Below are 17,464 nucleotides of genomic sequence, written 5' to 3'. Positions count from 1 at the left end.
GCAACATTGTGTGTAAGGAAACTAGGGTGGGGCTTTCAGGGCCAGCCCAACCTGTTAAATATTAAAGGGGCTGTTTCGGCATTTTTCGGGGTTGATTTGTGTCTTAGGTATGTGTTATTAATAGTCTTCAAAAGAACTAGAAATGTACTAAAATCGCTTAATTAATTCCTTCGAAAATACCCTGATCGCGGAATTTCTCTTTCTATTTCTTTATATGCTTTTTCTATATAGGAAATTTTATATTTCAAACGCGGATAATTCTGGCACTTGAAGGATTAAATTTCGACGGTGAGAGCACTTTGCCTATATAACTGATGACGAATCTCTCCCTTTAACTTCGCAGACAAAAAAGAATGAACAAATGCGTTTCTGAAAAGCCATCCGCTCCCGAGTGGCATAGCTTAAGCCAAATAGTCAGGATTGAAGTGTGAAGGTCGTGAAACATAAATTTTGTCTTTCGCATTGGTCAATATGAATCAATGAACCAATACAAGTCCTCGTCTTACCCCTTCAGCAACTGTTGCTGAGAAAATATTCCCCGACGGTTTCCAGTTCACATGAATTTTCAGCCATCATGTTAATGACAATTTGAGTAATTTTGAAGAGTTAGTCAGATCTAATACTTCTAAAGACCAATATATCACATCAAAGAAAATATAGTAACAAAAGACTTTATATATCATTCTGTTGATTAAAGCCACATTTCTACCAAATCTACCAGGATATATTTAAACTATTATTCATGAAGGTTATTTCAAATATATGGTACCCACATTAGATTGGTATACAAGTCAGGTACTTGTAGTGTTAGCTAACAGAGATGAAAAAAGGGAAGGGCCGGTATTCAGGCCGATTCAACTGTCAAAATCTGAGAAAAAGAATTTTCGACGACTTCTAGCAATCTGATCTGATCAATCGTCGCAACAGTTGACAGACGCCTCTGTTTTATAATATTGAAGCAGAACTTGATTATTTTCGACTTTTTGATTCAGATTTCGAGTCCATCTGACAGTCCAACGGAGTCCGCCTCAACCGAACGGCTGGATAGTCAATAGGCTGAAGAACTGGATAGTCAATTGGTTGAAAAACTGGATAGTCATAATGCTGAAGAACTTAATAGTCAATAGGCTCAAAAACTTAATAGTCAATAGGCTCAAGAACTGGATAGCCAATAGGTTGAAAAACTGGATAGTCATAATGCTGAAGAACTTAATAGTCAATAGGCTCAAAAACTTAATAGTCAATAGGCTCAAGCACTGGATAGTCAATAGGCTAAAAAAATGCCGATAGTCAAAAGGCTCAACAACTGGATAGTCAAAGGCTCAACACCTAAATAGTCAATAGGCCGAAGCCATGGATAGTCAATATGCTCAACAACTTAATAGTCATTAGGCTGGAGAACTTAATAGTCAATAGGCTGAAGAACTTAATAGTCAAAAGGCTAAAAAAACGCAGATAGTCAAAAGACTCAACCTGGATAGTCAAAAGACTCAACACCTAGATAGTCAATAATCAATAGGCTCAAAACTGTGAGTAGTCGATAGGCTCAATAGGCTCAACAACTGTGAGTAGTCAATAGACTCAATAGGCTCAACAACCGTTGGTAGTCAATAGACTCAATAGGCTCAACAACCGTGGGTAGTCAATAGACTCAATAGGCTCAACAACCGTTGGTAGTCAATAGACTCAATAGTCTCAACAACCGTGGGTAGTCAATAGACTCAATAGGCTCAACAGCTGTGAGTAGTCAATAGACTCAATAGGCTCAACAACCGTGGGTAGTCAATAGACTCAATAGGCTCAACAACCGTTGGCAGTCAATAGACTCAATAGGTTCAACAACCGTGGGTAGTCAATAGACTCAATAGGCTCAACAACTGTGAGTAGTCAATAGACTCAATAGGCTCAACAACCGTGGGTAGTCAATAGACTCAATAGGCTCAACAACCGTTGGCAGTCAATAGACTCAATAGGTTCAACAACCGTGGGTAGTCAATAGACTCAATAGGCTCAACAACCGTGGGTAGTCAATAGACTCAATAGGCTCAACAACCGTGGGTAGTCAATAGACTCAATAGGCTCAACAACCGTTGGCAGTCAATAGACTCAATAGGTTCAACAACCGTGGGTAGTCAATAGACTCAATAGGCTCAACAACCGTGGGTAGTCAATTGACTCAATAGATTCAACAACCGTGTTTAGTCAATAGATTCGATAGGCTCAACAACCGTGGGTAGTCAATAGACTCAATAGGCTCAACAACCGTTGATAGTCAATAGACTCAATAGGTTCAACAACCGTGGATAGTCAATAGACTCAATAGGTTCAACAACCGTGGGTAGTAAATAGACTCAACAACTGGGTAGTCAGTAGGTCCAACAACTGGATAGTCAATAGGCTCAACAACTAATAATAATAATAATAATGATATCTTTATTCAAATCTCATTGAGACACATGAATATAATATACACATAATATTTACAGTTAGTGACAGTATGGATTAATAATATCTACAGTTAGTGTAATCTGACACCTTATAACATTTATAACTCTCAGTGTTCATTTAAATTTATGTACAATAATAGAGATGAATTTACATGGATTCTCCAACTCTGTGCCTTGGCTATTAAATAAGTTATACATATTAATAACTGAAGGATGCTTGAGGTAATATTTTTTCACAAATTTAATGCGTTCGTTCTTGAGGATTTGGCATTTGAAAATGTAATGGAATTCATCACCTACTTCATCTTCATTGCAGAGAGAGCAAATACGATTTCCTACTGGGATATTTATGAAAACCCCGGCTTCAATTGGAAGTCTATGACTTCGACATCTAAATTTACTAAAGTATTGGCTGTACTTCAGAGGTAAATCAATTAGGTAATGTTCAAAATTGAACGTGGATTTAAGCAGCCGATAATTTAAGCATTTACTAGAATTATGTACAGTGTTATTCCATTCTTGTTGGTATTGATCTTTTAGCCTTAACAGTAAAAATTGTTTCAACCAGTTAGCATTAATATCACGGGCTTGGGTGTCCCAAATATAAGACAACCCAGCACTGTCTAAAGTGCTTTTTATGGAGTTCAACCATATATTAGACTCGTATGATGTATACAGAGCATTATGCAATTCACAGACAATTTTCGATTGAGGACCAGTTACAAGTTTATACCAGTAATTAACCATTCTATATTTTATATAAATTTGCAAAGGATATACACCAAGCTCACCATAGACCATGACACTTGGGGTAGAAGTTTTTCTAACAGTGTGTTATCAGTGGAACCCCATATCTCACAACCGTACAAGGCAATAGGTACTACAAGAAAATTAAACAACTGTATCTGTGTATCTACATCGAGATTTAATTTACGAGCTTTTTGTAACAGAGAAAACATTGCTGAAGATGCTTTGCTGGATAGTCAACAGGCAACTGGATAGTCAATAGGCTATTGTTTTCAAGAACAAATCAGTTAGTTGTTGATTATGATTTTTCAATTGCGATTAGGCCTATCATTTGGCATGAACTTTGTTTCTGATAGTCTCTTCAAAAAACCTTGTTTCTGATAATCACTTGAAAAAGCCTATGTTTTCAACTCGAATTATGCTACAGAAACCACAGACATTGGTAAAGAAAGCGAAATAGAGCGTACATTGGGCAATATTGTCTGAAACCCAGTGGTGGTGCCAGCCAGTGGTGACTGTGGTGCAAACAGGAGGCAGACTGACTTGGGGAAAGAAAACTGTCAAGGTTAAAAGTCAAAATGAGAAGCTTTATAGAACTGCTGAAGACGACACCTGCCATTTACCGCGTCTTTCCCAAGATAATTTTCGAAACATAGTATTGATTGGGGGCAAAAACGTATAATAAAAGATATATTGAGAGTGGAGGTTAAATTGGGGTGCAAACCATTTTTCTAGGGAAAAGTAATGGATATAGATTCAGTTAGGTAAAACATTCCAAAGTTTGGGGGTCTGGACGGTAAAAGAGCGCTCGCCGAAAGTTAAAAGTCTGGCTGATTTATGATAAATAGTGAGGTGCAATATCGTTTATACATTTAAAAGTTAAAAGGAGGTTCTTGAATTGGATTCTAAAAATAATAGGTAGCCAGTGAAGGTCGATTAAAATTGGTGTAATGTGGTCGTGATATTTTTTGCCAGTGATGAGTCGTGCTGCTGCATTTTGAACTTTCTGTAGCTTGTTGGTAATGCGTAGAGGTGAACCGATTAATAATGAATTACAGTTGTCTAAACGGGAGGTGATCAATGCTTGTACTAGAGTTTTAACAGAGGAAGAGGGAATATTTTTACGAATTTTACTAAGGTTACGGAGATTAAAATAGCACAATAACTTTAGGTTAGATAAAATATTCTAGTAATTATTAAAAGGTTAATATCACCAAATTCATGTATAATATTCAAATTCAATTATTTGACACCTTGATCTGTCCCTGTAAATAGAGTTGCTTAAAAATGTACAAAGGGAGTTAACTCTTGTTAAGGTCACTCACTGAATATCCGGTACAGTAATGGCGACATCAAGAAAGCCGCTCGTTGGAGCTGTGGACCAAGGAACAAGTAGCACACGATTTCTGGTGAGTGTTTGGAGCAATTATCAAATAGAACTTGATTCTAATCCATTTTTGGCCTCCATATAACTTTTTGTTGCAACCCACTCTTAAGCAAATGATATTAAAGGCAAACTATTAAATCCAAATTTGTCTAAATTTTGTTGTTTCTCTTGCATCATCAGTTATGAAATATATAGCAGACGAAATTTATCAGTAGGCCAATGTTTTGCTCCTATATCTCTATTGGTTAAAACCTTACTTTAGTGGTGTTTAGAATAAAATAAAGATAGTGTTGTCAGTGAATATTACAAGTGATTTCATTATGAACTTATTAAAACCAATATTTGGTTTAGTCCAATTATTATTACCAGCGAAATAAGCTTACTGAGAGACACAAAGTCCCTTTTTAAAGTATTTAAATTGTGCACTTTGGACTTATGAACTTTATTCTATGTTTTCTGAAGCATACTATGTATTTGTGAAATGATATTCAGCAGATCTATTATATTTAAATCAAAGGGAGAAGCTTTAGTATGTGGGGTGCATTCCTCTATGCCTATATTTTTGAAGAACTCAATTTCTAAAATGATTGCAAGCAAGCCTCTAACATCTGGCCTTGCTTTGTCCATACCCTTGTCGAAGACTGGAGAAATCTGCGAGTCAGTGAATTCTCTGACAAATTGTTGTTCTAAATATTGACATGCTCTTCTTTATTATAACTGACTAGTTGACATCATTTTATATCATAATTTAATACAAAAATGTCCTTCAAACTAAATGACATTGTAAATCTTTTCAATGACATAAAATTTATTATTCAAATGTTATTCATGAATACTTGAATATTTGGTCAATTTTTCACAGCTTTTCATAAAGTAATTTGTATGCTGAATGTGATAAGGTTGATATCTAACACTCCCAAAACTCAGTTTAGCATAATGATAGCTGGTTATTAAATCTTAAAATCTTTTATGTCCACAAACTGGTTTGTGACATTCCTTTCATGTGGTAGAAGTAGTACTGTAATAATTTGTGATATTTCCTCAGTCAGTCTGAAGTCATCAGTTTCAAGCACAAAGTTATATCTTATAATCTGCTTCAAGAGCCTATCACTGCCCAATAATATTCATTTATTTTGGTGTTATATTAAATTTGCATGCTGAGGATGTTTTTGATATTTGGCTCATACATGTGTCCAATCACTTTTAATGTACCATACCATACCTAATGATGTGCATGAGATCACCAATTCAGATACAAGGCTATGATACAATACATGAAAAAGATAATATCGATATATACAAACTAACATATTATCAAAGATTTTTTTTATGTGGAGGTATATTGTCATCACCTCTGTTAGTGTAAGTCCATCGGTCCTCTTCGCTTGTGAACCCTATTATATAGTCCACAGTTTCTAGGCAATTTTTATAAAATTTGGTGGGTATGTTTACATCCATAAGTTCTTGGACAGGTTTGAATATGGGTACAATTCGACAATGGGTATTGGAGTTTGAACCCTAGATACATGAAAATTATGTTAAATGTGGCTTGTAAGCACGATAGTGCCTACGGTTTTTATCTGATTTTTGGCTTTAATTCGACAAATGGTATCCGAGTTTCCACCCTTGATACATTGGATATAGATGATGTTTAATGTGTGATAATGCCATGCCTCGCACTGTAGGTAGAAAGTTTTGTATCTGATCTAGCTTTTTGTGTTCAATATATTGACATTTTTCTTTGATACAAATTGAAGATCTGATTTGTGTGTTTAGTATGAATTTACATATTCTTATCAGTCATATATCAAGGGGCTTAATAGAGTCAGATAACCTTAGAGATCACTCAGGCTCTCATGTATATCTACACCCTACTAATATATTGTTTACTTTTCTTATCTGAATTTGCTATAAACTGTCAATTGAATAGCTATCTATTGTACTTGATCAGTGTTCATGTTGGATACATAAAATTTTAAGGGATCTTTCCATCGCTTTTGTTTTCAAATTCAACTTGGATTCTAAAATTGCAAAGATCAATGAAGAATTGGCCTATGTATTGAATTGATGTTATTTTGTAGTTTCTGATTATAATATAATAATGCATTTTTATAACATCTATTCCTCAGAAAGTTCTACTCAATGGTGCTTGGTTGCTTTTTCATATCTGGTATGCACGTAAATAAGTGTGTCTTAAGATGAGTCTTGAATATGTCCACTGAAATTGCATCATTAATATGTTTTTGGTAGCACAGGTGCTGCGGCTGAAAAAGCATGATCACCACAGTATGCTTGCAAGACTTCCTGGAAATTCCAGCACAACCAGATCTTTTCTAGTTGTTGAATGTGCTTAAAAGTCCTCCAGGACCAGTTTTTTATTCAATGATTTCATGGGTTACCGACTAATACTAGATATTGATATTAATTACGATCTTCTGACCATGATTAAAAAAGACTCAATGAACTGTTGTTATAGAAAGATAGGCCTTAATCCTATATAGATAAAGATGTATGTTTTTATTAGATAAAATTCTCATTGATATAATGTTGATAATTTAAAGGTCAATAATCTTTAAGATAAATATAATTTAAAATAAGTGCATTAAGTAAGGTATGCATATATATAAACAACTTTATGAATATTGTTTTTTGTTGATATATCTGTTTGATTGTTTTTCAATTCATCTTCATTTTTGCTCAATCTTAGTTAAGCTTTTAATTAAATTTTTGGAAGCAAAGTTTTACCACTTTTGTTTAGTTTTTGTGTATCAAAGCAAATAGGTGTTTTTTCCATGTCAGACTCTCAGTTTAATTTTGAACAGATTTGAGTATAAATGATTCAAGTTTTTCTAAATATATACAGTCTTGTTTTTGTAAAGGATAGATATCTACAGTGAATAATTAGTAAAGCAACATGAACAACTGTAACTATTTTTGATTTCAGATCTTTTCAAGTCAAACTGCTGAATTAATAACTTATCACCAAACTGAAATCCAGCAATATTATCCTAGAGATGGGTAAGATATATTATAATACTTTAAATAAGCTTACATGATTGACAAAGACATTGTTTGTGAAGTAGGCCCTAATTACTTATTTGTCTATGTACATACGATGTTTATGATGATAGCTTTACATATTTGACCTATTTGTATCATATTTGCATTTGTTGTAATATTTATATTTTGATAATAATAGTACCCTATGAATATTTTGAAATATGATGGTACTGACTAAAAGTGATGCTGCATGCATCAACATGAAGAAAATCTCACTATCAGTAATGCCAGCTTTTTGAAAAGGGTCAACAAATAATATTATGCATCTCATTTGATAAAATACTTTCTGATCAAAAACTCGTTAAATCCTGTATACTTATTTGATAAACCAAGAATCTTGACACTTGAAATGTAACATTTTTTACAGGTCATGTTAAGTTCATGACTTTATTTGATAGCTTGAAATAGCCTTAAAAACTAATAAGGTCATTAGCTTTTGTCATGGTTTATTTTCAATGTTTTGTAGCTATTTTTAAAGATTTTTTTCTGTAATGAAATTGAGAATTATTTTGTTCTGCAATTTCATAAATCATCAAGCCTAATCTATGCAATTTATCATGATGTATACGGTAATTAATGCTAGTTACTGTATACCAACTAATCTAAGTACCTGAAGACTAGGACAAATTAAGTAAAATATTATTCTAAAATCAAAGTCCTTTCAGTTGAGACCCAAAAAAAATTTGTTGTTTTAGATGGGTGGAGGAAGATCCAATGGAGATTTTGGAATCAGTTAAAACTTGTATGGAGAAAGCAGTTGATAATCTGAAGGTTTTGGGTAGAGATCCAGTGGATATCAAATGTAGGTAAATAATAGAAATAATGCAAGAATTGTTCATTCATCAATCCCTGTAAAGCTGAATCTGTCTTGGTGATTCATTGTGAATTTTGTTGTGTCTTATTTGATGAGACTCTTTATTTCCAGTATTTAACAATGATTTGTTAGTAATAGTGACCCAAATATAGTCCATAAAAATTATGGAGATAAACCTGACACTTGCAAACATTTAATGTTATGTTGTGACTATTATTTATCTAATGATACATTATATTATCATTTTGAATCCATACCTTACGAATGTTTTGATGGTGTCATTATTGATGCTAACCAAAAAACGTAGCAATGCAAGTCAATGTTTTACATTGAATATCCCAGAACTCTTTATCATGAATTAAAGGGAAAAAAATATTGAACATGGAGATTAAATGGTTTTTGAACAAAGCATTGAATGGTTGAATATTAAATGACCCTGAACATGAGATGCATTATAATTTATGATTTATATAATAGATGCCAATAAACACCCCAACAAAAACACAAAACAAAACATCCAGATTTGCGATTTAATCAGATTGCTATATTTTTGGCAGCCTCTAAAACTATGAAAAGAAATTGTATTGTATGTATTAGTTTTGATTTTTAAATTATTCACCTAGGTATTGGTATCACAAATCAAAGGGAGACAACTGTAGTATGGGACAAGATTACTGGACAACCTCTACACAATGCTATAGGTAAGTTTCAACCTATGGAACTCTACTATAAATATAACAGTTTTGGAGCACTAGAGTAATAATAATTCAGATCACACAAATTAAGACGATAAAGACATGATCCTGTTGTAACATTTAGCTCTGCAAAAAAAAAAACTGAGTTCAATCAAATTTGTTATTCAGCGGAATAAATTCTATTTTTTGGTAGTATGGTTAGATGTACGTACAGCATCGACAGTTGAAGAATTAGTCAATAAAACACCTGAAAAGGATAAAGATTATCTAAGAGTAAGTTTTCTGATTCTCAACCTTTATTCAGTAAATTTCAATTTTTTTGTAGGATTTTCCTTGAATTTTCATTACCATACTCAATTTGAATGACAATGTTATAAATATATCGTATACAGCTTTTGGAAACTGAAATGGTATATTCAAATTGTTCTATGTTTCTAGCCTTACTGTGGTCTACCTCTAGCTACGTATTTCTCAGCTGTGAAAGTCAAATGGTTAATGGATAATTGTGAGAAAGTAAGAGAAGCTATAAGAGATGGAAGATGTATGTTTGGTACTATAGATTCTTGGTTAGTTTGGGTAAGTAACTTCCCGGTGATTTAGATTCAGAATTAAGAGATGATAAAAGCAATAGTTAAAGTAAACAAATATATCATATTTTGAAAATGTTTTTACTTTAAGAAATTTCTTTATTTTCCTTTCACACAAAGCCATATACAGTGTACTTAAATACATGATGTGACTTGGGGATTACACCAGTCTATTTCTCATTCAAAAGTCAATGTAACTAATAATTCATATGATTTCTGGGATTGATTTTGTGTATTTGTGACCCAAATTTATTATGATTAATCTTCAACTTATAAATGCATTATTTTTATTGATAGAATTTAACTGGTGGACCAGAGAAAGGACAACATATAACTGATGTTACTAATGCTAGTAGAACAATGTTAATGAATTTACATAATTTACAATGGGATGATACTCTATGCAAGTAAGTACTTAAATTATCGGATAGTTAATCAAAAAATCACAGTTTGGTGTGTGCCCTTTCACAGAGGTCCTCATTAGACGAATATGTTGTTTCTACATGTTAGCCTTCTGTTCACCCTGTCAGTGATATAAGATAGAAGGGCTGGAGGAAGTGTCTAGTTAAATTGAACAATGAACTGAGGCCTTACTAATGCTGTCATGATATATCAGTGAATCGATGTATCGTGATATATCGTGCTACAATAAGTGTATTGTATCTAGGGAAGTGTATTGTATCTAGGGGCGTGTATTGATACCTCTCATTTCCACAAAAAGTGGGTATTACAAAAAAATTTCACTTACTTTCGAAAGAGTGAATTTGGAAAATATGTTACAATGGACATTAACCACTTCTATCTACTGATTACCAAATATTGAAACTTTGAAAATAAAATGTTACTTTGTATCCAATTATCTCATATCATGATATTTATCGTATCACAAGTTTGGCGATACCCAGCGCTAGGCCTTACATGCTTCAGGCTGTGCTGTGTAAGCTAATATTGCTTTGTTAATGATAGTATACCACATTACCTTTTTGATTTCATAAGTACAATAATATTCAATATCCATGTTGTAATAATGAAGAAATGAGATTGGGTTTTCTTAGTATTTTTTTTTTATTTCAGATTTTTTGATATACCCAAATCAATCCTACCTTCCATCCACAGTTCCTCACAAATATATGGTCATTTGGTTGATGGACCTTTAAAAAATCTTCCTATATCTGGGGTTGGTATATATATTTTATATTTAGATAAATACTTATATCAAGATTTAGATTTGCCTGGTGTATTCAACACATTTCAACACCTTTCTCTACATCCATTGAGTGTATTTTCTTAAATTTGATTGGTTGAGGATATGTGTTTTTTTCAACAGAAGTACTAGTGTATAGTGTACTAGATCAAGGAAAGTCAACAAAATAGGCATGCCTTAAAGTATTCAAAATCCATAGAGTGTATATTCTTTTCATTTAATGTGATTGGTTGAGGATTTAGGTCATTATTAGTCATAAATGAATGGAATATTGGCCTTCTATAGTCAACAAAAAAGCAGAAAAATGTATATTTTTATATGAACACCCTAAATTTAACTATAAGACTGCAAAGAATACTGTACAATTTTTTGTTATCAAATTCAAATCCATTTGTAGATACTTGGAGATCAACAAGCAGCATTAGTTGGTCAAACTTGTTTTTCTGTTGGACAAGCTAAGAATACGTATGTATACATTATTCAATTGTAGCTTGTGTCATACAGTGATGATAAATCTATTATTAGATTTTCTGACATTCTAGTATTCTATCTTTGAGGACTGGTACAGCAGTCAATCAATGCATCTTATTGTACCTGTTGTATTGATATGAAACACTTACATAGACATTGACTGACAACTGGACAACAGATTTTTCATTCGTCATCAAGGTTCTGTTGCTAGGCCAACCTGAACTCACCTTAAAATGACTGTGACTTAATGTAAAAATGATAAATGTTGGTATGTTTGGCCCGAGCATTATCAATTTAGGTGATCAGTTTGATATTAAAAGAGAAATTTAAGTTATTAGATATTATATTAATCAGATTGTTTGGTATTTTTATCGTTTCAATTGTACTATTTATAATTATATAGGTATGGTACTGGCTGTTTTCTGTTATATAATACTGGACCTACGGTAAGTACCTATCATTGATACAGTATAATTGTGAATATAGTGCATACTTTTACCAGAAACACTATACAGCTCAGTTCAAACAACCTGGATAATACTTGTTGTATATGCCAAATCAAGATCCAATAGCATAAGATATATTTCAAAAAAGTTTTCATCGTTGTAAAATGTTTTTGAATTATGGCAGCCAGTTTGCAGAAACTAACAGAAGAATATATTTTGATATTTTTAGCCTATTGATTCCAAGTCTGGATTATTAACAACTGTAGCTTATAAACTTGGTAAAAATAAACCACCTGTTTATGCTTTAGAGGTAAGTAACTGAGATATTATTACTAATCCCTGATCAATTAAAGAGGTTGACATAGCCTGACTTAAATTGAAAGATTTGTCCAGCACTTCATTTGAAGATGGATGTCCTCAGATTCAGATTTAGAAATGGTGAAGTAGCCAACAGGAAATTAACAATAGTATGTCTAGAACTATACTTTGATAAGGTTGGTTATCCCAGCTGTACTAATTGTTCATTGTATCCTTTCTTCTATAACTATTATAGGGAGCTGTAGCTATAGCTGGAGCCTGTATACAATGGTTAAGAGATAATCTAGGTATAATAAAATCAGCACCTGAAGTGGGTATGTATTATGTGTCTATTCAAATAATTGCATTTTCTCAGTATGGTGTTCGTTCACTAACTTCATGTTTGAGATGCTGTCCCAATGCAGATAAAGATGATATTTTCAGATTTAATTTTAATTATTCAAACTGGACAAAAATATAGATGTACACACAACAGGCAGTACATCTAAAATATATTATTGGAATAAAATAGTAGTCTCATACTTTTATGTCGGAAATTTGACCTGCTTGAAAATCAAATTTTAACATAGTTTGTTGTCTGTTTTAATAAATTCTTCTGAATATTAGTTGAGTGATGCCTTAAATATTGTTTTTACAGAGAAATTGGCTAACCAGGTAGAAAATACAGCAGGTTGTTATTTTGTACCAGCATTTAGTGGTTTATTCTGTCCTTATTGGCAGGATGATGCTAGAGGGTAGGTCTTTTTTTATTATCAAATCCACTCTTCTAATTTAAATCATAAAGTTTTCAGAATTTAACTTCCAGTGAAATTTGAAGCAGAAAAACATATCAAGATAGATGCAAACTGATCTGGGGTTTGATCATAGCTTTTGAATCTCTGTTTGTTGTCATCTAGCTGTTTGGAGGAAACAATAACCAAGATGTGTACAGAAATAGGAAAAGAAGGTCGATGCTGCAAGGCATGTTAATTTGTATGTTTTCAGTACTATTTGTGGTTTAACACAATACACCAATAAACATCACATAGCACGAGCTGCTCTAGAAGCTGTTAGTTTTCAAACTAAAGAAGTATTAGATGCTATGAATAAAGATAGTGGTATACCTTTAGCCTTATTACAAGTTGATGGTGGAATGACAGCTAATAATTTACTGATGCAGATACAAGCTGATATACTTGGCATCAATGTAGGTAGGTATAGCAATTCCCTTACATAAGTATATTACTTACTGATGCTTAGTTTTATACTTAACATTAATGTAGGTAGGTATGTAAAGTTTATTATACTTGACATTAATGAAGGTGGGTATATAAAGTTTATTATACTTGACATTAATGTAGGTGGGTATATAAAGTTTATTATACTTGACATTAATGTAGGTGGGTATATAAAGTTTATTATACTTGACATTAATGTAGGTGGGTATGTAAAGTTTATTATACTTGACATTAATGTAGGTGGGTATATAAAGTTTATTATACTTGACATTAATGTAGGTGGGTATACAAAGTTTATTATACTTAACATTAATGTAGGTAGGTATGTAAAGTTTATTATACTTAACATTAATGTAGGTGGGTATATAAAGTTTATTATACTTAACATTAATGTAGGTGGGTATATAAAGTTTATTATACTTGACATTAATGTAGGTAGGTATATAAAGTTTATTATACTTAACATTAATATAGGTAGGTATAGAAAGTTTATTTTACTTGACATTAATGTAGGTAGGTATACAAAGTTTATTATACTTAACATTAATGTAGGTAGGTATATAAAGTTTATTATACTTGACATTAATGTAGGTGGGTATATAAAGTTTATTATACTTGACATTAATGTAGGTGGGTATACAAAGTTTATTATACTTAACATTAATGTAGGTAGGTATATAAGGTTAATTATACTTGTCATTAATGTAGGTAGGAACATAAAGTTTATTATACTTGTCATTAATGTAGGTAGGTATGTAAAGTTTATTATACTTGACATTAATGTAGGTAGGTATATAAGGTTTATTATACTTGTCATTAATGTAGGTAGGAACATAAAGTTTATTATACTTGTCATTAATGTAGGTAGGTATGTAAAGTTTATTATACTTAACATTAATGTAGGTAGGTATATAAGGTTTATTATACTTGTCATTAATGTAGGTAGGAACATAAAGTTTATTATACTTAACATTAATGTAGGTAGGTATGTAAAGTTTATTATACTTAACATTAATGTAGGTAGGTATATAAGGTTTATTATACTTGTCATTAATGTAGGTAGGAACATAAAGTTTATTATACTTGTCATTAATGTAGGTAGGTATATAAAGTTTATTATACTTGACATTAATGTAGGTAGGTATATAAAGTTTATTATACTTGTCATTAATGTAGGTAGGTATATAAAGTTTATTATACTTAACATTAATGTAGGTAGGTATATAAGGTTTATTATACTTGTCATTAATGTAGGTAGGAACATAAAGTTTATTATACTTGACATTAATGTAGGTAGGTATATAAAGTTTATTATACTTAACATTAATGTAGGTTGGTATATAAAGTTTATTATACTTAACATTAATGTAGGTAGGTATGTAAAGTTTATTATACTTAACATTAATGTAGGTAGGTATATAAGGTTTATTATACTTGTCATTAATGTAGGTAGGAACATAAAGTTTATTATACTTGTCATTAATGTAGGTAGGTATATAAAGTTTACTATACTTGACATTAATGTAGGTAGGTATATAAAGTTTATTATACTTGTCATTAATGTAGGTAGGTATATAAAGTTTATTATACTTAACATTAATGTAGGTAGGTATATAAGGTTTATTATACTTGTCATTAATGTAGGTAGGAACATAAAGTTTATTATACTTGACATTAATGTAGGTAGGTATATAAAGTTTATTATACTTAACATTAATGTAGGTGGGTATATAAAGTTTATTATACTTAACATTAATGTAGGTAGGTATGTAAAGTTTATTATACTTGACATTAATGTAGGTGGGTATATAAAGTTTATTATACTTAACATTAATGTTGATAGGTGCAGAAAGTTATCTTCGTAACCATATCACTTGCTTTTGCTAATGTACTTGGTATTGATGTAAGTTTGAACCCTTATAGCATGTAATTGTGCCAACCCTATTTTCTGCCTGTCTGTGCCTCATGTTATTTCAAATTCACTTTGATTCACCTATATAACCATTACCGTTCTTTTCAGTTCGCCCATCAATGACAGAAACAACAGCATTAGGAGCAGCAATGGCAGCAGGCAATGCAGAAGGTGTTGATATCTGGAATTTAGATAATTTACAATCTAAAGATATAGTTACAGATACCTTCAAACCCTCTATTACTGATATAGGTTTGTTGACTGTACTATTCTTATTTATAATAAACAATTTACTGCCATATCAATGAAAGTATTGTGACTTCTCCATTGTGTTTGAAGTAAATGTTTATGGAGGTCTGCAGTATTTTCTGTGATCCTTCACCATATGATGAGCACAAGTTATTTAATCATATCATCTGTATTTTTTCTTATTGGGGCATTGCAATTTTATGTTGTTCAGAAAAGTGATTGTGAGTTCTTATTTTGGTTACTTTGAGCAAGTCATATTACATCAGTATTCCAGTTGGCATACATATTATTTGGTACAGATAATGTGGTAAAAGTGTATTTTTCTTAAAGATTCTTTAAATTCTGTTAAATCTGAAAGAAAATTCAATGTTTATCTTTTCTAGAAAGAGACCAAAGATTTAGTAGATGGAAAATGGCAATAAAAAGATCTCTTAACTGGGCACAAAAGGAAGAGAAAATAGGTAAGTGAGAGATTAAATTCAGCAGATTTTTCTTTTCTTTGCAAATATGGTGGTCAATTAGCCAATGTAGTTTTTGCTTGGCTTTATTTCATGAAATGATCTAGATAAATAACAGAGTGGTGCAAACTTAGGTGCCAGCAAAACTTTTATTTTTATTTATAACTATATTTCCAACATGTATTACTCCTATATGTGCATGCATATTTTATATAACATAATTTATATTTATTTATAATTTATATAAAATTTCTGTTTCACTATTAGAAATATATATTATTGTCCTTGTCCGCCATATCCCTACCTATAAATTATATATAAATAAACAATGACATTATGGTTCATTATTATGGTTACTTACTTGGTTAATAGAAATATTAATTTCCGACAGAGTTTATTTTAAAACCATTTATAAGACTGCTTTAGAGAGATAAAAATCAAATTTGGCTTAAATGCTTTGTATTTTTCTTAAATATTTTGTCAAGTTATACGTCATATATTTTGTTATTTTTCTGCCAATGCTTAACAAATTATTGCACCCTAACACCCACCATGGGAATGTCCAGCTAGTCTACCAGTAGATTTCAATTTTTACATCTTTCGATCTCAACCTTTTTTTGGTACACCTTAAAATGTTAACGTTATCTCCTAAAAACAGGTTTTCATTGATTGATAATGTACTGGAAATTCCTATCTATATGTTCCTATGAAACAGTGGCGGTGTCAAAAGGGAGGGGGGGTGCAGGGTGTTTAGGCCCACTATTGGCCCCCCAAAAGCCAGTTTTTTTAGCAAAAAACCCATAACTAGGTCAGAAATATTTTGACAATATATATCCTGTATGCAACACATACCTGGTAGAATTGATGATTCAAGCTGGATATTCCTTTCACTTCCACCATCCTAATTAATGCTTACAACTAATACTAATTCAGTTTTTCTTTTATTTTTCTCTTTTTTTTTCCAATCATTTGCTGAAAGCTTAGATCTATCAGAAGATCGTGGATTTTGGAAAACATTGACGGCAGGACTTTATATTTGGTCAAGTTTTGGACTAGTAATATTTGCAGCTTTTCTCAAAAACAGATGACCTCTACCTCAATAGTTAACCTTTGTACTTGCCAATTGCAAAGAACCCTAGAAAACAGCTTACAGTGTCAGATATCCATGGTGTGAGAGAAGATAATAGAACACACCGTACAGTTGAAATTGTGATGAGAACTAGTAACATAGATATAGAGGGTGTGTTCTATGACATAGTTGTGATACAGTAATTTTGTGATACATTCTGTTCTCATTTGTTAATATTGCACTTTGTTTAGAGCAAATTATACTGCTTATAGACATTTCACTTCTAAATCAAGAACAGTTTACTAGGGTAATAACCTCAGATTCAAAATAAATTAAACTGTTTAGATTTGGAAATGTCCCTTTTTACCAGTTATATATAGGGA

At 31.8% G+C, this 17,464-nt stretch overlaps 1 protein-coding gene across 1 annotated transcript; it reads left to right on the top strand.

Annotated features, from left to right (window-relative positions):
* Positions 1 to 4,535: 4,535 nt before the first annotated feature.
* On the top strand, positions 4,536 to 17,245 carry LOTGIDRAFT_209470 (hypothetical protein; the record flags this gene model as incomplete). Its single annotated transcript, XM_009057321.1, has 17 exons — positions 4,536 to 4,603; positions 7,526 to 7,599; positions 8,337 to 8,443; positions 9,079 to 9,156; positions 9,344 to 9,423; positions 9,589 to 9,726; positions 10,035 to 10,144; positions 10,812 to 10,914; positions 11,339 to 11,406; positions 11,816 to 11,858; positions 12,088 to 12,168; positions 12,412 to 12,490; positions 12,814 to 12,910; positions 13,161 to 13,366; positions 15,414 to 15,557; positions 15,938 to 16,015; positions 16,997 to 17,245. Coding segments are annotated over 17 exons (1,658 nt in total), but the record flags the coding sequence as incomplete, so codon positions are not given.
* Between the last annotated feature and the right edge of the window lie 219 nt (positions 17,246 to 17,464).

Source organism: Lottia gigantea, assembly GCF_000327385.1.
Source record: "Lottia gigantea unplaced genomic scaffold LOTGIsca_3, whole genome shotgun sequence".
NCBI classification, from domain to species: domain Eukaryota; kingdom Metazoa; phylum Mollusca; class Gastropoda; family Lottiidae; genus Lottia; species Lottia gigantea.
The sequence above is the reverse complement of the archived record's forward strand: the minus strand, read 5'-3'. Positions and strand labels throughout refer to the sequence as shown.